General features: G+C 36.8%; 1 protein-coding gene across 1 annotated transcript; it reads right to left on the reverse strand.

Moving 5' to 3' along the window:
• Positions 1-19,416: 19,416 nt before the first annotated feature.
• On the reverse strand, positions 19,417-20,534 carry LOC147479367 (polyadenylate-binding protein 2-like). Its single transcript, XM_086581152.1, has 2 exons — positions 20,277-20,534; positions 19,417-20,165 (listed from the first exon to the last, which is right to left on the reverse strand). The coding sequence occupies exons 1-2, from the start codon at positions 20,334-20,336 to the stop codon at positions 19,602-19,604; spliced, it is 624 nt and encodes a 207-aa protein (XP_086437278.1). The 5' UTR covers positions 20,337-20,534; the 3' UTR covers positions 19,417-19,601.
• Between the last annotated feature and the right edge of the window lie 1,982 nt (positions 20,535-22,516).

Here is a 22,516-nt window from a genome sequence, read left to right on the forward strand (position 1 = left end):
AACTACACAAGCTAGAGTGTGGGCGTGTGGCCACTTGGTTTTTTAGTTTTTTATTCTTCTAGTGGATGAACGGATGAACCCACCCTAAACTAAGAGTATTGCCAATGTAAGTCAATATGAGAGGGAATTGAAATTTTTTCCGGGGAAATTTTTTCCCTCAGAATGCTAAAAAATTCTTGCTCAATGCAAGAGTGATTTATTTACTAAGTCAAAACGAGAGTGAAACTTGCGATTGAGATAGTAGTTGAGTTGGGAACTTCAGAAGAAATGTTTTATTCTGTCTCGCGTTTTTAAAAAAAAAATTGGTTTTTTTTCCGAACGGAATGTTTCATTCCGTCTCGTGTGTTTTTTCGATTTTTTTCAGTTTTTTTTTTAGACTTCAAACGGAATGTTTCATTCTGTCCTGCGCATTTTTTCGATTTTTACATTCAAACGAAATTAAACATCCCGTCCGAAAATAATAATCACCTTTGTATTGGACATATTCCTCACATTGTTTTTCACCAAAATAGTGGAAAAGAGAGAAAATTGAATATGAGTGACTTGCATGGGAAATGCTCTAAAAATGAACTGAAGTACACATAGATGTATTCTTTGTAAAGCTGATACTAAAAATAAAATATTGTTAATGTTACTCCCTTTTAGCAAAACCAACAAATATTCAGCTATTCACCATCTATGTTTTTTTTGTCAAACCATCCATGACAACTTAACCTTGAGTCACAGTCTCACAGTTCAATTTAGAAGTTAAGAGTTTTCTCCAACCAATTAAAATTTTGAAAAGTTTGAAATTCCACCGTATCGTGTTTTAGCGTCCAAAGAGGCAGAGAGTGTGGAAAAAGTATTGAAAAGTTGAAAACATTCAGATTTTGTTAAGAAGTTTGTTTCGACTCGTACCTATTTTTACAACCTACTATTGGCGACTTAATTAATACTTTTTTGGTAACGTTGAATTGTATTGAAAACAGGCGGTTGGGTGTCGCTTAGGGGTGGGAATTTGGCCCTAACGACCCTAACCCGGCCCTGACCGACCCGACCCTAAGCCCTATAAAACCCTCACAGAGTTTAGGGCCGGCCCCCTAATGCCTTCTAGAAGGTGGCTGTAGGCTAAGATTCTAAAACATAGGCCCGACCCTAACCAAGCCCTAACCTACTGTTTCATACTTTCACTATAAATACACATACCATAATCATTCAACTCTTTTTTAAATATTTTCAATTAAAATAACATTGTCGCTGTAATTTATCACTTACACCCAAGCTTCCAATAACTTGTTTTATATAACAAAAACTTCATCGAACTTAAAACCGAAATGAAGAACAATGAAAGACTAAATTTAATAAAAATAAGACTTTATTCCTTTCGATCATCAAATCAAAGTTCATAACTTATTATTCTCAATTTCTTTTCTCACTTATTTCTTATAAATTATATTTTTATTCACATCCAAGCCAGTCTAAAACTAAAGATTTCTTTCCACACCATTAAAGAAAAATACTGAGCGGACATTTTGTAAGAATAGAAACCAAAACAACCTTTGTCGGAAAAATGACATTTGTAATCTCAAACCTTTCTCCATCACTGTTCAAAAGCCAATATTTTCATTTCCATATACAAAGCTTGAATCACTTTTAAATTAGAAGAAAGGTAATATTATATTTGTTTGAATCTATTATAGAAATAATTTATGATATTACAAATAGTTTAACAACTTCCACGACCGTACCAAAACTATTATGTTTTAACTTTTTATATATATTACTTCTTCCTTTAAAATGATAATATAATTATTTGTCATGTATTTCAATCGCTTAAATGTAATTTTAGTGAGGTTTGAGTATAAGGAAGAACAAATTCCAGAACTCTCGATGTCTTGATTCATTAGATTGTGGATGTGCATTTTAAATTTTGAACTTATACGAGGATTATTACTTAGATTGGTTGAACTTTGAGTTTGTAGATTATTATGCATTTTGTAATATAAATGAGTTTTAAACCTGATGTAGTAAAAAAAAAAATATATATAGGCCCTACCTAAAGCCCGACCCTAAAGCCTTTTAAAGAGGCTAGGGTCGAGGTCGAGAGCTTGAGTTTCGACTTGTGACCCGGCCGACCCAATTTTATCTTTTACTTTAGAGATTTTTAGGCCCGACCCTAATTAATATCTTAAAGGCTTTAAATGTTTAGAGGGCTAGCTTTAGCCGACCACCATTGCCCACCCACTAGTGTCATTTGTGTGAATCAATGATGATCATTAGTAGGTCTATTCATAGTACAAAATATCAGGATATGGGTATTTATCGATATTCAATTTCTGGATATGTATCGTGGATATATCCCCCTCTTTGGAGATATTTGACACTGTTTCATATGCAAATATCGTAGATATATCTAAAATATTGACAAATATTGTGGATATTTTTTGATATATCATGATACATTATTTATATTTATTTGAAATATAATGGTAAATATTAAATAAAATTGTTATATACATAAAATATAGCAAAATATCTCCAAATATCACAAATATCGTTGAAATATCACCGATATTTGCAGTCGTATATATCTCTGAACATATCGTGATATTTATATATCTTTTTCTAGAATCTGGATAAATATCTCCAAATATAGCGATATATCGGGATATTTTGTACTATGGGTCCATTTATATAGTATAGGCCAGAACAGAATATCGTATCAGATTAGTAAGCCTGCTTATAGTCATTATTATTTCCAGTTTGTGCAAATTTTGATATATTAGCGAATCATGTTCGTATAGACGGTATAGTATAGGCAATAATTCTGATATTCATGAAGTTCAGAGGAAAAAAAATCCGCATACACGTACACACATTTCTTCAAGATCTAACCGGGCATATGTAGATTTTCATCATATGGTTGCCCATGGCCATGGTTGCCTAATGCCATCCTTTAGCTCGGCCTTGGTGATATTGTGGTTCACTTCTTGTTAGAGTTAAGTAGATAACACACAGCCAACAAACACATTTGCCATAAAAGTCGGCTATAGGCCCACAACAGCTTGGGCAAGGTTTGTCAGCATACTTGTTCACACTGATTTAGTGATTACTTTATAGTTTCGCAAGAAAAAACATATGCGGATATACCAAGCACTTTGTCGTTGGTTCACTCAGACACTCAGTGAGGCATCAATCCGGCCTTCTGTGTTCTAAATCCCAAAACAAATCCAACACATAACTTGATAGGGCCGGCCTTGTGTTCATTTACTTCTCAGGTAGTCTCGTCCAGTTGTCTATATTTTCACTTCTAAATTCTTTCTCTCTCTATCTATATTTGGTAATGTCACTTCAAAATTCTAATAGGAAGGCAATTATATTCCTTCTACCAGACATTTCGAATACACTAGCGTGCATGTAACAGTATGAAACTATGATTGATGACTGTTATGTACTTATGTCTATAGGTTTCAACTTTCAAGTTCTTTTGAAAATTGGAAGTCCTCAATTTTAGCATGATCAGGGGCGCCGGTTATTGCGAGAGGATGTGTTTGCTGGTGGAAATAATGAAGTTCATGGCAGTGACACTTTGACTTTGGAATGGTCCTCCGTCACTGTGGTACAACCAATATTCTATGCAATAATATGAACTCAAGTCTAAAGTTTGTGGCACATTAATTAGAAGCCCGTTTCATAAGTTCTTGTCCTTAACTCCTTTGGTCGTTACTCGTTACCAAAACAAAACTCCTTTAGTCGATTTCTGTACAATGTCTACTCCACCACTCATATAGTCATATGTCTGTATGTCTGTACCTTGGATAATAATTGAGGAATTGCTAATGGTTATGTGACTGCTGTCAACGAGAAGAAGTTCCTATCAAACTTCAAAAGAAGTCTATGTCGTAAAAGGAGACAAATTTTGGGTGGAGCTTGGGCCGGCACAGAGCATTGATGCCTCTAAACTCTAGATAAAGCCCGAAGACTATAGCCCAGATGCTTTTACTATCTCACGTATTCCCTCTTGCCAAACCACACTCTTGGTGGAAGAGACTCAAATCCAAAATCCAAAATCCAAAATCCAAAATTCAACATTCAATTATAGATGGGCGTATAGTATGTCTTAAGTTACAACAAGCTTATGATTGAAACTTATTGCAACAGTAGCTGACTTTTGGAATCACCAAGCTACTAACATTGGGAGGATAGCTGCTAATATAATTATAGATGCACACTACTTCATCTCCTCTTTTGATTTCTTTAGTGTAATCCATGTAGATAGAACGTGTAATGAGGTCGCACATCTGTTAGCGACCAGTGCTTATCATCTCAGAAACTGTTTTGGGGAGATGGAAGCATCTGTTGGGCTGTGGAACCGTCGAGCGTATGAAGCTCCGGTATCTCACCAGCAAGCTTTAGAGTTCTGAAACTTTTCGAAATTTCGACGATTTGTCGATATTTCGGCCCCAAACCTTTTCTCCCATTTTTTTCTATGTACACCTATATAAAGGAAATAGATTAGGGTTTTGAGACAACTTTTTGAGAGATTCATTTCTTGGGTATTGTGGGAGCTCTATTGAGCTAGGGTTTGAGTGAGGCCTCTTGTTCTTGATTCTTGATATCTCTTGTAAACTCTCCAATCTTTTCTATAAAGGAAACTTGGCTCTTGTGTGGATGCATGTAACATTTACCGAACCACCTAAATCTTTGTGTCTCTTTGCATATTTACTTCCTTATTTATTGTTTGATTGCTATGGGTGATGATAAATTAGTGGCTTTGCTTGTTTGAGTTTGTTGTGATAACTACCAAAGTCTTGGGTAGGTGATTTCCTTGGTGTGAGCTCCAAGTTGAAATCATTTGGGATAGAAAGTAACTAGATTGAGGTGTGACTTTCTAGTGAAATCTCCCAACAAGTGGTATCGGAGCTACAAGACTGTAACAGAGCTACATGGTGTGTGAGGAAAAGACTCCACCTTTAGCATTGGAGGCTAGGTGTTTGAGGAAATTCCTCTGAGAGGTTCTCCACCGTTGGTTTTGATTCAGTAAAGTCATGACGACCGACAAAGAAGGCTACAGGATAGAGAAGTTTGATGGAACAAACTTTGGCTATTGGAAGATGCAAATTGAGGACGTTCTCTATCAAAAGGATTTGATGGAAACGTTGATAAGTGAGAAGCTTGAGGAGATTCCATGAAGACAAATGGGATTTGCGGGATAGAAAGGCCTTGGCCACAATCCGATTGAGTCTTTGAAGTCGGTAGCCTTCAATATTAAGACCGGAGAAGGCGGCTAAGTCTCTCATGGAGGCACTTACTACGATGTATGAACAACCCTCGACGCTTAACAAAGTCTATTTGATCACCAAGCTATTTAGTATGAGAATGTCGGAGGGACATCCTTCAAGGATCACTTAAATGAATTCAACCAAACTAAGGACCAATTGGAGTCGGTTGAGATTACATTTAGTGATGAGGTGCTAACTTTGGCGATACTTGGACAAATGCCTCCAAGTTGGAAGGCTTCTGATTCGCGGCTATTAGTGGCTCTGCTGAATAACCAAGTTGAAGTTTGAGCACGCTTGTTAGTATGGTACTAACCGAGGAAATTCGAGACGAGATTGTCCTTCATCTTGAGGTCGGCATTGAGCACCGAAAGTAGGGGGAGAAATTCAAACAGGAATCGTGGTAAGAAGAAGTGGAGGGGGAGATTGAAATCTCAAGCCCCCCAATTGCAAAGCGTTGAACACAAACCTCGAGACATAAGTGAAGTGGTGTGCTATAATTGTGGTAGGCCTGGCCACTATAGCCCCAATTGTCCGGCACCAAGAAACAACAACAACATTAATAAGAACAAGAAAAAGAATCAATAAGCTAATGTTGTTGAGATGGTAGATGACGCTTTGATATGTTCGATGGAGCACAAGAAGGAGTCTTGGGTACTTGATTCCGGCGCATCTTTCCATGCTACCTCACATCGAGAGTTCCTTGAGAACTACACGGCGTGACCTTGAACGGTCTTTCGGTGATGACCAACCTTGTGACATTGTCGGCAAAGGGGTGGCGTGCATGTCAAGATGAATGGCTCGTCATGGTTATTGAGGGGCGTCGGACCGTTCGAATTTGAGGAAGAATTTGATTTACGTGGGGCAATTGGCAAGTGAAGGATTTGTTCTGATCTTCACCGGTGATACTTGGAAGGTCTCGAAGGGTTCATTGATTGTTGCAAATGGTAAGAAAGATGGTACTCTCTACATGACCGCACATGGTTGTGAGTCGATTGCCGTGGGCACATGGCAAAGAGGATCCGAATGTTTGGCACCGCAGGTTGGTCACATGAGTGAGAAAGGAATGAAAATCCTTCACTCTTCGGTAAACTCCCAAAGTTACAATCATTTGAAATTGACTTCGTGGAGAACCGTGTATTTGGAAAGCGTAAGCGGGTGAGTTTTCGAGAATGGGTCGGACTCAAAGCAAGAAGGCTTGAGTTGATTCATACTGAGATGTCCGGGGCCGCCTAATGTCTCTTCACTTGGCGGAAAGTCATATTTTGTGACTTTCATTGATGACCATACTAGGAAGGTGTGGGTCTATTTCTTGAGACACAAGTCGGTATTTGAAGTATTCAAGACTTGGAAGGCCATGGTTGAGAATGAGACAAGCTTGAAAGTAAAGAAGCTCGAGATCCGACAACGGTGGAGAGTATGAGGATTCAGGTTTTAAAATCTTGTCTTGACAATGGCATCAAGATGGAAAAGACTTTGCGGGGACACCTCCTGAGAATGGGGTTGCAGAGCGGATGAATAGAACAACGACAGAGAGAGCTAGGTGTATCATTACACTAGCAGGCTTGCCCAAGCAGTTTTGGGCGAAAAGTGTTAGCAACAACAAACTTATCGATAGATAGAGGACCATCGGTACCTTTGGATTTTAAGATTCCAAAGGAAGTGTGGAGCGGGAAGGATGTGAACCTTTCCCATTTGAAGGTGTTTGGTTGTGTGTCCTATGTCCACATTAGTGACCAAGCTAGAAGCAAGCTTGATGCTAAGTCACTAAAGTGCACCTTCATCGGCTATGGCGGTGATAATTTTGGGTATCGCTTTTGGGATGATCAAAATCGGAAAATCATTCGTAGTAGAGATGTTGTGTTTAATGAGAAGGTGATGTACAAGGGCAGAGATGAAGCACAAACCAAGGAATCGGGTACGCAGAGCGGCCGCAGTATGTTGAGTTGGAAGACTTCGATGTAAGTCGGTGGTATAGTGGGAGCCCCACAATCGAGGGATGACAAGATAGTAGTGACTTCGAGAGAATAATGAGGATACTACACCACCGAAGTCCATCTCCACCTCGTGCCCCAAGGAAGACATCCAGGCCACATGTACCGAGTACGAGATATCCACCCTCCACCTATGTGAATTACTTGCTACTTACTGATGGTGGCGAGCCTCAATGCTATGATGAAGCATTAGAGGTGAGTGATGCAAGCAAGTGGGAGCTTGCTATGCAAGATGAGATGAAGTCCCTCATCTCTAGTGGCACGTGGGAGTTAGCCAAACTACCCATGGGCAAGAAGGCTCTACAGAACAAATGGGTGTTTAGAGTCAAAGAGGAACATGATGGTTCCCAGAGATACAAAGCGAGGCTAGTAGTCAAGGGTTTTCAGCAGAGAAGCGGTTTGACTTCACAAAGATATTCTCCCGATGGTGAAACCGAATACTATTCGGTCGGTGTTGAGTATTGTTGCGGCAGAGAAGATTTGTATCTTGAGCGGTTGGATGTTAAACCGCCTTCCTCCATGGTGACCTAGTTGAGGAAATTTACATGCAAAGAACCGGAGGGTTTCATCAAGAAGGGTAAAGAGAATATGGTATCAGGCTCATAAAGAGCTTGTATGGTTTGAAACAAGCCCCTAGGCAAAGGGTACAGAAGTTTGATAACTTCATGCAAGGAAATGGCTACTATAAGTGCAACGACCATTGTTGCTACTTGAGAGGTTCGACTCGATTACGCCATCCCGCTATTGCTATATGTTGATGATATATTAGTAGCAAGTTACGATATGTCGAAATTGGGAGATTGAAAGAGAAGTTAGCAAGTGAGTTCTCTATGAAGGACTTGGGTGCAGTGAAACGCATTCTAGGGATGAGGATCGAAGAGATAGGCAAAAGGTATTCGAGTTGTCTCAGTGAGTATATTGAGAAGGTATTGAAGAGGTTCAACATGGGTAGTCTTGCGAAACCGGTTTGCACACCTTTGGCAGTCCCACTTCAAGTTGTCCAAGGAACACTCTCCCAAGATCAAGTTGAGGAAAGAAACTTCATGGCTAAGGTATCATACGCCTCTGCCATTGGAAGTCTTATGTATGCCATGGTTTGCACGCGTCCGGATATAGCCCAAGCAGTGGGAGCTGTCAGTAGATTTATGTCTAATCCTGGCAAGCAACATTGGGAAGCTGTGAAGTGGATATTGAGATATCTGAGAGGTACTACAGAGAAATGCCTATGTTATGGAAGGGGTGTTGTGAACCTGCAAGGGTATGTGGATGCCGATTTTGCAGGAGAAGTAGATCGCAGAAGAAGCAATACTGGTTATGTCTTTACAGTAGGTGCTACTGCAGTGAGTTGGATTTCTCAGTTACAGAAGATTGTTGCTTTGTCTACCACAAAAGTAGAGTATGTGGCCATTACAGAGGCAAGCAAAGAGATGATCCGTTCTGAGGATTGATGGAAGAGCTTGGGATGAAGCAAGAGAGAAGTGTGTTACACGCAAAGGATCAGTGCTATACATCTTGCTAAGAATTCCGCCTTTCATTCTAGGACCAAGCACATTGGTCTCCCTTATCATTTTATCCGATCTCGTTAGAGGATGAGGTTTTGGCACTTGAGAAGATCCAAGGGAGTGAGAATCCGGGGATATGTTGACCAACCCGTGCCCTCATCGAGAAGTTGAAGTTGTGTTCAACCCGGTGGAGTCTTCTTGCTTGAAGACCATGATGGATGAGCCGAAGTGTTTCTTTAGTAAATTGGAATTGGATGGAGTTGTTACAATTGAGATGTGATGTGCATGTAGAATCTCGAAGGTTCCAAGTGGGAGATTGTTGGGGCGTGGAACCGCCGAATGCATGAAGCTCCGGTATCTCACCAAAGAAGCTTTAGAGTTCTCGAAACTTTTCGGAATTTCGACGATTTGTCGATATTTCGGCCCCAAACCTTTTCTCCCCTTTTTTTCTATGTACACCTATATAAAGGAAATAGATTAGGGTTTTGAGACAACTTTTTGAGAGATTCATTTCTTGGGTATTGTGGGAGCTCTATTGAGCTAGGGTTTGAGTGAGGCCTCTTGTTCTTGATTCTTGATATCTCTTGTAAACTCTCCAATCTTTTCTATAAAGGAAACTTGGCTCTTGTGTGGATGCAGGTAATATTTACCGAACCACCTAAATCTTTGTGTCTCTTTGCATATTTACTTCCTTATTTATTGTTTGATTGCTATGGGTGATGATAAATTAGTGGCTTTGCTTGTTTGAGTTTGTTGTGATAACTACCAAAGTCTTGGGTAGGTGATTTCCTTGGTGTGAGCTCCAAGTTGAAATCATTTGGGATAGAAAGTAACTAGATTGAGGTGTGACTTTCTAGTGAAATCTCCCAACAGCATCCACTTGGTTATTAGGACATTTGCAAGAGGATCATATGACATATAATATTTAGGTACCTGACACACTTTAGTGCAAATATATATATATATATAGTGGTTTTATCAAACAAAAAAAAAAACATTCAACACCCACGTGTCAAACGCCACATGGACAAGATCTAAACAATCAACGACAATTTCCCATACTCCATCAAAATCACTGAATACAATTCCTCCATCCATACCAACTTCTCTTTTCCCACATAAGAAAGCAACAGAGAGAGTAATTTAATATTCACTCATATATAAAATAAACAAATAAACCTACAACATAATAATCAAATGGACGTGGCGAGATCATCACTTAATAATTACGTAGTGAATTTTCTTCTATAAAAGAACTACTTGTTATCTGCATTTGATCTGTTTCATGAACTTCTAGATGGATAATGGAAGAGATGCACACATACGCTATTAGACTTAAATAATTATTATCAGTTCCCGCCTATCAAATCTCTCGTCTCAACACTCTTCATGGTGCAAACCTGTTTTCACCATTTTAATTTAATTCGAAATTGTTTATTTCATATCACATTGTTTTGAATAATGAACACTGCATTCTAGTTGGTCAATATAAAACTAATGTTACTTCACATTTTTCTTCTGTGTTGCTTCCTTTAAACTTTTACCCGAGTTCATATGTCAAACTTTACATGTGTTTATCGTAATGTTAATTGAAATTATTGCATACATCATTGCATTCCTAAGCTAGCTAGTAACATTATGTTATAATTTTATTTACGGTGATTTGACATTGTAATGTTTAATTTTGTTTTGAAAAATTTATAGAAACTTGTTAGGGATTAACTCTTCTTGGTTAGGGAATTGTTATTCATAATAGATAAGATTGAGTTATTGACCAATTTAGATTTTTTGTTTCTTTGTTAATACTCAAGAGGTCAAGGAGTATAAGGTGGAAAACCTCAAGAGGTCTAGGAGTGTAAGGTGGAAAAGATGAATAGACCTCGGAGAAAGACTCAGGGATCGGAAGGACTCTATACAGCATTTTAATATGAGATTTTACTCATACTAGCCATTTGGCCCGGCCTATGGCCGGACTTGCTACATAGATAGCTAATGACTCAAAAGCTTAAAGTCCACTTGAATAAATAATATATGTATATTGATAGCTAATGATTCATTGCTTATAATATATGTATACTTTGTTTGAAGGGTTTATGTTATTCTATTTTTTTTTTTGAAAGGTTTTGATTCTATTTTTGGGTTATTATTGTTATTGATAACAATCAAGGAATATAACACTCAAAACATACCATGTGTTTAAGCGATAACCAAATTATATTCATTGCGCACAATGATGGCCGCCCTGCACCCCAATGGAAGTGGGCGCTTACTTTGAACTGTTTTTTATCGTTATCCAGCGAATTAATCTTCACGGGATGAGATGGGATTGGAAGGGAGAGGAAGATTAAGTGTTGTTTGGGTTTTGGAAAGAGAAGTGGTGGGTTTTAGATAGTATTTTGTTTGTCGTGAATTCTCTATAGATTACTATCGGAAAAAAAGAATTCTCTGTTAGATTTTGTTTATCTGCAGTAGTGGTTATAACAATTTAAGCAATAAAACAGGCTTACTAATAAAAAAAAACATTGAAGCCTATTGCAATGCTGCCATCACAGTTTATATGGCTAACGTCTTCAAATTTCATGAGTTTACAACTACCCAAGTAATAAATGTAAAAATGCAACCCTGTAACACATGCAGTGAATATTTCTCATTGTAATTATATGAGCAGAATAAGCAAGTACATCCATTTGATAAATTAGAAAGTCGCCGCAAAAGATACCCTATGTTTAAACATTGACATTTTATATAAACCATCGCAAGGATGGTGGTTTAGATATAGAAGTTGTGTCACCTGCATCCCATTGTGCTCCTTACATTTTGCGAATCACGGACACATTCAAAGAAAGAAGTGAAGTCAAAACCCTGCTGGGTTTCCACCATCAAGAGCTACTTTGGAACTTCCAGAAATTAGTAAATGGATTTTGACAGATGACCAAGTCGAGAACCACCAAAATTATTTATCGAGGAGACTTAAGCTTGTTAGATGTTAACTTGTTAATGTCTTCAATCTGCACCAACTCCCCTGTTTGTCCACTTGCAGACGCCACAATTTTCTTGAGATCCTCCAATTTGTTTCACATAATTCCATTGAGACAACGCTTTAAAAGAAGGCCTAGACGATGAAGAGCAACTTCGCCTCTTCGATTCAAACTGAAAAGTGATAAAACGTTGAGGCCATCCGAAATAACTTCAAGACGAAGGTGATATTCCAACGTTAATCCGTTTGGTAGCTATACTTAAGTAATCTCCGGTCTTTCAATGGGGTCAACACCAACTAACTGGGTGTCTTTGCAAAGGATAAGAGCACCAAAATGAACATCATCTCTAATTAAGTAATATTATCAAGATAAAAAAAGTAGTCACTTGAGATTCCCCATGGCGTGAAGAATGAATTCTTCTGAACTATGAAGGGGGTCTTGTCGTGCTATGTGGATTGCATCATTTGCATGCCACCCAAAAACATTCGAGGAGAGTGCATTCATTTTTATAATACCTTTATACAAATCATTGGGCTTTCATCATACTTTTTTTCTTTGAATCTTTGCTTGATGGAGTAGAACCGCATAACTGAAATAAAAGGGATAGAACATAATTATATTCCAACTTATAAATTGTCATGCGTATTGTGGTACTGTGGGGCTCTTTGTTAGAATTATTAGTTTTATGCATTGGTCGCCATACGATCAATATCTCCCTCCCTCCCCTCCTACACATCACGGTGAACATTTCAACACACAACTCCATGAACCAATACAAATGTAAAAATCCCGAGTAAATAATCGGCGAGTGTATGATTATAATGTTGAAACCCTTGACAATAATTCTAAAAAACTAATGGTTAAAGGTAAGAGGCTTATAAGCTTACGCAGTCAGTTGGTCAAACCAGTGTGACTTGTAGAAATAATGATGACAATAAATATGACAAACACGAAAACACCACACATTTCCTCTATTTTAAGAGAGAGTTATCCATTTCACACTAAGCAATCTTTAAGGAGAAGTTCCGAAACCAGCGGCGGGCATTACGAGACATGTATAATGTACCGGAACCACGGACACCGATCCAACTCACTTGCTCCAAATTATCCATCAATGATTTTATAGTTTAACATCTATCCAACTAAAAATAACTTCTGAATTCTCGATATAGGATGACTATGTAAAACTTGGAAATGATGAGTAGCTCATCGCAATGAGACAAAAAGAAACTAACCTCATACATGAAGTCATTTACAGACTAGATCTTCGGGATAGGAACCCCTTCCTCTGCATGATATCTAGAACACGAAAAAGACTTTGGACATCGAATATTTGGCAATCAAGTAGCAATCACTTAAACCATAATAAGGACTCCCGAGAAAAACTGTATATAATATTATACTTCCACAATTGGTGGCAAAATGAAAACCTTTTTCACACCTTAACATGTTTAATACCTTGATTCCTCCAATCGGATCTTTGGATAATAGCGGTTAGTGTTTGTCGTCAATCACCCACCAAAATGAAAAGACAGGTTAAAGTACTTTCAAAGAAAACTAATTTTTCTTTTACACGGACAACTTAACTTCTACTTCATCCTATTAAATACAGAAACCAAATCCAAATGATGAATACTAATATCTTGAAATTTCTAAATTGAAGCGGGTCTTTAAAATAATAAGCCATAATCATCAAAAGTCAAGTAAAGAGACAATAACAAAAATATGTATAGTTCACCCACACTACAAATTTCCCAACTATTTATTTTAGATTGCAAAAATTAATAGAGTTTTGATTTGATTTGAGATAATAGAGTTTAGTCTGGGTTTGAATAAGTAGGGTTTTTTAGTTTTAAAGTTTTTAGTCGTGGGTTTTGTTGGGTTTCCATTTTGAGTTACTCAAAGCTATATATATGTGAACGAAGGTAAATACTTTAGTCCATAAGTAAAACGAAGATGGAAAAAAATACACGCACAAACACACACAAAAGGAAACTAACATATGTACATCCACTAACTTACACCGAGAGATGCTTATTCGTAAGTGGAGAAAGCGACAAAACCGGAACCTCTGCTTATTCCATTAGGGTCTCGTGATAACCCGCCGATTAAAAGCAAAGGATAATTGACTAAGAACTCAAAAGACAATGAGTCAGTGCCACAAATATACTTATACTCAACTTAAGAAGCACAAACCTTGCAAGAAGAAATTGTTCCAAACTCTGAGAACATGTTCCTCAGTTTATCATCATCAATGCTATCATCTAAGTTCTTAACATACAAATTTAACCCTTGAAATTTGTCAACTGATAACAAATTAAAATGAAAGCAAACTTTATTACAATGATTTGATTATCTTGTTTCTCTGAATACAATGTTGTATATATACTAGTTTAGAAACAGCTGTAACTAACTGCTGACAAGGATCAGTTAGTTATTAACCATACCAGAATTTTAACTAATGAATCTAACTAGAAGTTAGTGCTAACTACACTTGTCAGTTTATCTTGTCTTCTCTGTTATTACCCTCCCTCAAGCTGAAGGGTGAATCTCGCACTGATAGCTTGTGAATTAACAATTGAAACCTCTGAGTTGATAGACCTTTTGTGAATACATCAGCAATCTGGTCTGCCGTACAAACATACTTGATAAGAAGTAATCCACTTGTAACTAGCTCCCTGACATAATGATAGTCAACTTCTAAATGTTTGGTTCGCATGAAAAATGGGATTACTTGGATAAAGAAATTGCACTTATATTATCACACCGGAGAAGGAGGAGGTCAATCATAGAACTTGAAGATCCTTTAGAAGAATGCTTATCCAAAGAGTTTCTCTGCAGATATAGGCTAAGCTTCGATATTCGACTCGATCTTTGGATCTAGCAACTGTTGGTTGCTTCTTGGCACACCAAGAAATGAGATTAGTACCATAATATATACAGAATCCTGTTGTTGATCTTCTATTAGTTGGGCAGCCAGCCCAATCTGCATCTGAGTAAGCTGTTATTTGATCTGAAGAGCTTTTGGTGAACATAATGCCTTTGGTAATAGTCCCTTTAAGATATCGAAGTACTCTTTTGACTGCAGCCATATGAGATGAGGTAGGAGCATGCAAGAACTGACCAAGTTGATTGACTGAGAATGAGATGTCAGGTCGTGACCAAGTAAGATACTGCAGAGCTCCAACAGTAGACCTATATTCAGTAGGATCATTTAGTATTTCGCCATCCTGAGGAGTGAGTTTTACTGATGTAGAGCAAGGAGTAGAACAGGGCTTGGCATCGAGCATCTTTGTTTTATCCAGAAGATCATAAGTGTACTTTGTTTGAGATAGAAACAAACTATGAGAATCTCTCTTTATCTCCATTCCCAGAAAATAATGTAGAGGACCGAGATCTTTCATTGCAAATCTGACACTTAACTGTTGAATAATAGAGTTGCAAAAGGTAAAAGAGCTACCAGTAATCAATATATCATCAACATAAACAAGAATATATGTGGTTGCTTGAGAGTCACTTCTGATGAATAATGATGGATCAGCTTTTGACAAGGTAAAACCAAGGAACTTGAGAGCAGTGACTAACTCCTCATACCAGGCACGAGGAGCTTGTTTCAACCCATAGAGAGATTTTTGTAATTTACACACATAGTGTGGTCTATCCAAATCAACAAATCCTTGAGGTTGAGCCATATAAACTTCTTCCTTAAGATGACCATGTAGAAAAGCATTGGAGACATCCAATTGCTTTATAGACCAATCTCTTTGAACTGCAACAGATAGAATCATTCTTATGGTAGAAGGCTTAGCAACAGGACTGAAGGTTTCAGTGAAGTCTATACCAGATTTTTGATGAAAACCTTTTGCTACTAGTCGAGCCTTGAGTTTATCAATAGTTCTGTCTGCCTTTTGCTTGATTCTAAACACCCATTTATAGCCAACAACGTTTTGACCATCAGCAGGAGGAACTAACATCCAAGTTTTATTCTGAAGAAGTGCATTATATTCTGCTGCCATTGCCTCTCTCCACTGTGGATCTTTTACAGCTTGGGAAAAGGTAGTAGGAGCTTTAGGCATATTTTGTAAAGTGGTAGACAGAGCAGTGGGCAAAGGATGTTTGGTTGCTGTGTATATTTTAGGTTTATGTATACCACTTTTGCCTCTTGTCTGCATTGTATGATCATTAGTCACTGATGGATAATTGGAAGTTGAATTTGAAGTAGGAGAAAACGAAGTAGGATTGGACAAACAAGGATCAGAGGAGGAAATAGAATGAGTAAAAGAGTTATCAGGACAAGAGTTAAAGGACTGAGAATTACACTGATGAGGAATTTTGATAAAAGGATGACATGAAGTAAGAGAAGAGTTAGAGTTTATAGTATGATTAGTAAAAACTGTTTTATAAGGAAAGTCAGTTTCATTAAAAATGACATGTCTGGAAACAAAGACTCTACACAGAGATGTGGATCAAGACATCCGTATCCCTTTATGTTGTAAACTATAACCAATGAATACACAATGCTTACTTCTCATATCAAGTTTGTGGTTTGAATAAGGCTTTAACCAGGGAAAACAAATTGTGACCATAGCTTTTAAGATAGAATAATTTGGAAGTTTGTTGGAATATCTTTTCCCAAGGACAAATGTTTTGAAGTGATGGTGATGGTAGTCTATTGATCAAGAAAGCGGCAGTTTGAATAACTTCAAGCCACAAAGATGTGGGAAGATTGGATTGAGACAGAAGTGTTCTTGTCATTTCAAGAAGATGTCGATGTTTTCTCTCAACTACACCATTTTGTTCAGGGGTGTGAGCACAAGAAAATTGATGTTCAATACCAGTTTTGTTGAGAAAAGATTTAAATTGTGTGCTAGAAAACTCACCACCACAATCAACTGATCGCACACATTTTATTTTTTTATCAAGTTGATGCTCAATATATGATTTGAAATTTACAAAAGTGCTGTAAAAATCAGATTTAAGAACAAGAGGAAAAATCCAACAATATCTTGTAAAATCATCCACAATGGTTACAAAATATCTAAATCCACTTACAAAAGAAACTGGTGAAGGACCCCACAAGTCAATATGCAACATATGTAGAGGAGTACAACTCTTGGAGAATGAAATAGAAAGGTAGTTTATGACTCTTCCCTAATTGACAATCATTACAAAAAGAAGTAGATTTGATGCTATGTTGTACAATCAACTTATTTCTACTTAGAACTTGATGTAGGACAGATGAAGAGGGATGTCCTAGTCTTTGATGCCATATGGAGAAGGATGCTTTGTTGCTAAAGAAGACTGAAGGTGTGGATGATGAAGTAGATGAGTTGCGCTTAAATGAAAAAGGATAAAGGCCCTTCTCACATTTCCCTTGGAAAAGAATCCTCCAGGTTGCATTGTCCTTTCTGATGAAACCATGAGAATGAAAGGTAAGAGAGCAATTATTATCGTGACAAATTTGTGTACGAATGATAGATTGTGAGTCATTTGTGGTACATGCAAGATGTTTTTCATATTAAAGCTTGAATATGAATTAGTGGGATAAAATATTGATGAACCCGGTGTTAAGTATGTTCAAACCTTGGCCATTTCCACTAGAACTTTGTCCTTTCCTTTGTAAGATGCATGAGATCCAATATTAGAGATATCGGGGAGTAATATGATGTGAAGCTCCTGTGGTTCCGCAGCATTACCTTGGACTTTGAAGCATTGAAGTGATGCTTGAGAAGTAAAGTTGGCAGTTGGACATCCAAAGTTCTGCTGACTTGAGAATGCTTCAGAAGGAAAGTTTGTGTTCTGATAACTTGATATTGCAGGAAAAGTTGAGGATGATGCAAAGTTAGCAGTAGGAAATCCTGAGTTATAGTTGCTTGAGGAAGCAAAATTTGCATTTGAATATCCTTGATGCTGATTGTTGAAAGAGCCATAAGATGAACCGGCATAGTTGTTAAGATCATGATTGAAACCATAGTGATTCATATCACCATTTCCAGTAGTAGTTTGATCATAACCAAAATTCTGATCATATCCACCGATATTCTGGTCATATCCATTATTCTGATCAAAGACAGCAGTATTTTGATCAAAGCCACCAGTATTTTGATCATATCCACTCATATTTGGATCATAGTTTGAAGTATTTTGATCATAACCACAGTTAGCATCATCAGAAGTATATGAAAGTGTTGCAGAATCATGAATATTAGCTAACATAGCTAATTTAGCCAGTGGGATCTTTCCCTGCGTATAGCATGACTCATCGCGATGATGACAATCTATGGCGGATGCCCGGTTTGCCACATACTTGACAAACCGGCCTATTCCCTTGATTGTGATAGATTCCTTGAGTAGGATTTCCTCTGAAAATTGAAGTTTCTATTTGATCCCCCTCGTAAGAGTTTGCATTGTTAAAGTTCCCTCCTTATATTGAGAAGAGTGACATTTGGATTTCCTCAGTAGTTCCCTCTATTCCCTCCTCGAAAGACCCATAGTTGTTTCTATTAAACCGATAATTGCCTTGATAAGAACTATTCTGTGGCATGTAATCTCTTGTTGTAAGCAAATGCATGAGAGTTAACATCGGCTTGAGTAGTGTGTGCTTCTTCTCTCGAAAGTTCTTCACTCAACAACAAAAACCATGTAGCTCATCCGAAAGTTAACTTGTTGTTGCCTTACACGAATAGAAGTAACAAATGATTTGTATTCATTTGTAAGACCATGAGCATATGAAATACCAAATCAGTATGGATTAATCGGTGAGCCGGTGACTGACTAATGAATCTGCAATTTGCTTAATGTTTTGCATATATGAAGCAATACTCAAATTTCCTTTCTTCGACTTTGTAACTTTGTCTTGAGTTGCATAACATGAAGCGATTGATATGGTTGCAAAACGTTTCTCTAATGTTGTCCATAACTTCATAAGCGGATGAGATCCCAACAACATAAGGTAACACCTCTATTGACAATGTCGCATTCATCCAAATAAGTAATGTTTGGTCTCTTCTAATCCAATCAATATAATCGGGATTGACTTGATTTGTTAAATTTCCTCTTTGATCAATAAGAAATTGATCGGGACATCTTTCTCTACCGATCCACAAGATTCAAAAGATTGAAGTTTCTAAGTATTGGCTTAAACACGATTTCCACAAGATATAATTCTCTATCTAATTTAATGGAAATAAGATTGCATATATTCTGAAAAGAAAGGTTTTGAAACGAACTCACAACCGGATTCTCGAAAAGATGACGGCATTTGAGAAGTCGATGAATCGTGAGCCATTAATGGATTCTCAAGAATGTTGAATTGATTCTTTGGTTGGAATATTGGCTTGATTCGATTGTTATTAAACCGATTTGTAGGAGAAGGTTGATTGTGATTGTTGTTTTGTTGAGTAGAAGGTTGAGTAGAAGGTGCTTGAATCGATTATTTCTCGCCATTAATGAAGAACTTGAAGAACGGTTCTTGATAATTTGTTAGGGTTTGATGATTTACACCAACTTGAATCTAAGAAAACCCAAGAACTTCTTGATTACTTGCTTACATCAAGAATTGAATTGATTGATGAAGGATTGAGCGGAATGATTGAATTAAATTTTTTTTTTGGTAATTTGGGTTTTGAGGATCGATTTGAAATCTCTTTTTCGAAAGCATTTAGCTCGATACCATGATAACAAATTAAAATGAAAGCAAACTTTATTACAATGATTTGATTATCTTGTTTCTCTGAATACAATGTTGTATATATACTAGTTTAGAAACAGCTGTAACTAACTGCTGACAAGGATCAGTTAGTTATTAACCATACCAGAATTTTAACTAATGAATCTAACTAGAAGTTAGTGCTAACTACACTTGTCAGTTTATCTTGTCTTCTCTGTTATTACAACCTCTTTCATACTCTGAAAGCGTTCTTTCAGCTCGATTTCTCTCTCAAATTTTTTCTGCGCTCTCCCAACATACCACTCTTTTTCTTCAAATTTCTTTCCATTAAGTGCCTCAACAGCCTTAGAAGCATTATCTGGATTCTCAAAATTGACAAATCCAAAACACTTTGATTTTCCATCATCAGTTCTCATCACTGTAGCAGTATCAATGGTTCCATATTCACCAAAAACTTTCATTAGGTCTTCATCTGTTGTTGATTCAGATAAGTTCTTTACAAAAACGCTTTTAAATACTTCTTTGTTTACAGTATTATCTCTTTCCTGCTTACGGAGAAATGGCCCAACAAAAACAGCCTTATCATTAAGCAGCATCCCATCCAGCTTAAGTGCATTCTGAGCAGATTCCTCATTGTCATATTGCACAAAGCCGTAACCTTTGGACTGTCCAGAAGTGTCTGTAGCTATCTTGCACGAAAGAATATTGCCGAATGAAGAAAACGTTTCATGTAGTGCTTTGTTGTCAATAGCTTTGTCAAGGTTCTGCGAATAAAAAGAAGAAACTCAAAGCATATAAGATATTTTGATTGATAAAAACGTCAAAAAGTTTTTTCTACATCCAGAGAGCATGATTAAAAATCACACAAGTAATACCTTGATAAATATATTAGCAGTACCGCTTCTACGGATGCTGGGATCACGATGAGAATACATTATCCTGACAGGTTTTCCATTTAGGGGAGTGAAGTTCAGTACATCCAATGCCCTTGCCGCTGCTCAAGTAAAAATCCCCATATCAGAAACAACACGACAAAGAAAAAGAAAAGAGTAGTTGCCTTGCTTCAAGAGATCTGAAACACGGTACTAAAAAGAAAGAGAACTTCCTGTTTTGTTTTTTTTTTTTTTTTTGTCTGGTGAAGAGTTTTGTTTTTTTTTTCACGTTTGTTTGGGTTACGAACAATTGAAAATTCAAAAAAAGGCGAAGATTTACTTTTTTTAAGAAAAATCTGATGTGTCCAGTCTCAGAGAAAAAAATGGGACTGACGTGGGTGCCTGGGAGCATTTTCTACTACTCAGTATTAATGGTCTTTGATAGGATTGCTTTAGATTATCTTACTTGTATATTAATATTAAAAACTAGTAACATCATGTTATAATTTTTTTTACGATATAAAATTAGAATGTTTACTTTTGTTTTGAAAAAATCTAGAGAAACTTGTTATTAGGGATTGACTCTTCTCAGTTAGGGAATTGTTATTGGCGATGTTGATGTTATACCTGATTGATAAGATGAATTATTTATTAATACCTTCTTCTTCTTCTTCTTCTTTTTTTTTTTTTTTTTTTTTTCAATTATTTGTTAATCCTGATGAGGCCAATGAGTATAGAGGAGAAAAAAAATAAATAGACCTGGGAGAAACAATACACGCTCGATCACAAAATAATCTCTTAATGTTTTTAATTTGAGAATTTACTCTTATATTTCATTTAGATTATCTTACCTATAGATTATTCTCCGAAGCAAGTAACATCATGTGGGTGGGTGTGAAAGACTAATAAAAAGTAGATAGAAGCACATACACAATGTAAGAATTGAAGATGCATGCATCACGTTGGGTTTTGCTCCATTCGGGTGTCACGATGATATATGATGTTAGCGTAGGCACGTGTGTTACCTATCTATTGCAAAAAATAATAATTTATTTAGTAATTTGAATATTTATTTGAGGTGTTTAGGGCTTAGTAATCGACTTAGAACTTAACATCTACTAGCATGATGCATGTGCGAACACATGATGCTGTTCAGCCCAAATAGTTGACTAACCCAAAAAGTAAACATGACTAAATTGTAAATATGCAAAGGTATAAAGGTAAATTTTATATTAAATCAGACAAAAAATGACGAAGAGACCAAGAAATACATAAAATAATAATATTTTACTATTGCCCTACTGTAGATGAGAGTCGTGATTATTATAGTATTTTAGATATATGTGACACACACTATTCATATTCATTCACACTTTTCATTATAACATTTTTCACTCTATCTCTATCTTGTTAGCAACTAGTTCTAGTGAGGTGTAGAGTCAAAATGATGAAAACTACAATTGATTTTGTGAAAACTATTTAAATCAGGTTAAGAAGACGGAATCGTCATGCTGGTAATTACGTAATAGGGCTCAGTAATCGACTTGAATTTGAATATTTACTTGACACATTTAGGGCTTATTAGTAACGATATATATACACCGACACATAATAAACTTGCACACACATTCGCATTCACACACTTTGCATTATTATCAACCAATTAATATTGTATCGATCTCTGTCATCAACGTACAACTACTCTTAATGGAGAAAACATGTAAGAAGAAAGAGACCACATCAACAACAAAGAAGACCACCACATCATCGTCTAATGCTAGGACCATGTTCGGGGCTATTTGTTTTTTTGGTTTAAGTTATAAGAGGGTCTTATAAGACCATGTGTTATAAGAGGGTCTTATAAGATGGTCTTATAAAGTGGTTTGTTTTTAATTTTAAGTTCCTCTTATAAGCACTTGTAAAAATAGAAAAAACAAATACATGACATCTTATAGATGGTTATTTGACAAATATAACCCTATTTTACATCACATTTAACTTGAATATATTAATTTGAAATAAACGTATAGTTTGATTTTCGGTTTCAAATCAATTTTGATAATTAGAATATCAATTTTAGGAAACTACCTTAATTGGCGGTGGTAGTGGTAGTGGTCTTAATAACACGGTGGTGGTGGTAGTGGAGGTGATGATATTGGTTTTAATAGCATAGTGATGGTGGTGGTAGTAAAAGTGGTGGATGTTTTAATAGTATGGTGGTGGTGGTGGTGGTAGTGGAAGTG

Source organism: Coptis chinensis, chromosome 8 (assembly GCF_015680905.1).
Source record: "Coptis chinensis isolate HL-2020 chromosome 8, ASM1568090v1, whole genome shotgun sequence".
Lineage (NCBI taxonomy): Eukaryota > Viridiplantae > Streptophyta > Magnoliopsida > Ranunculales > Ranunculaceae > Coptis > Coptis chinensis.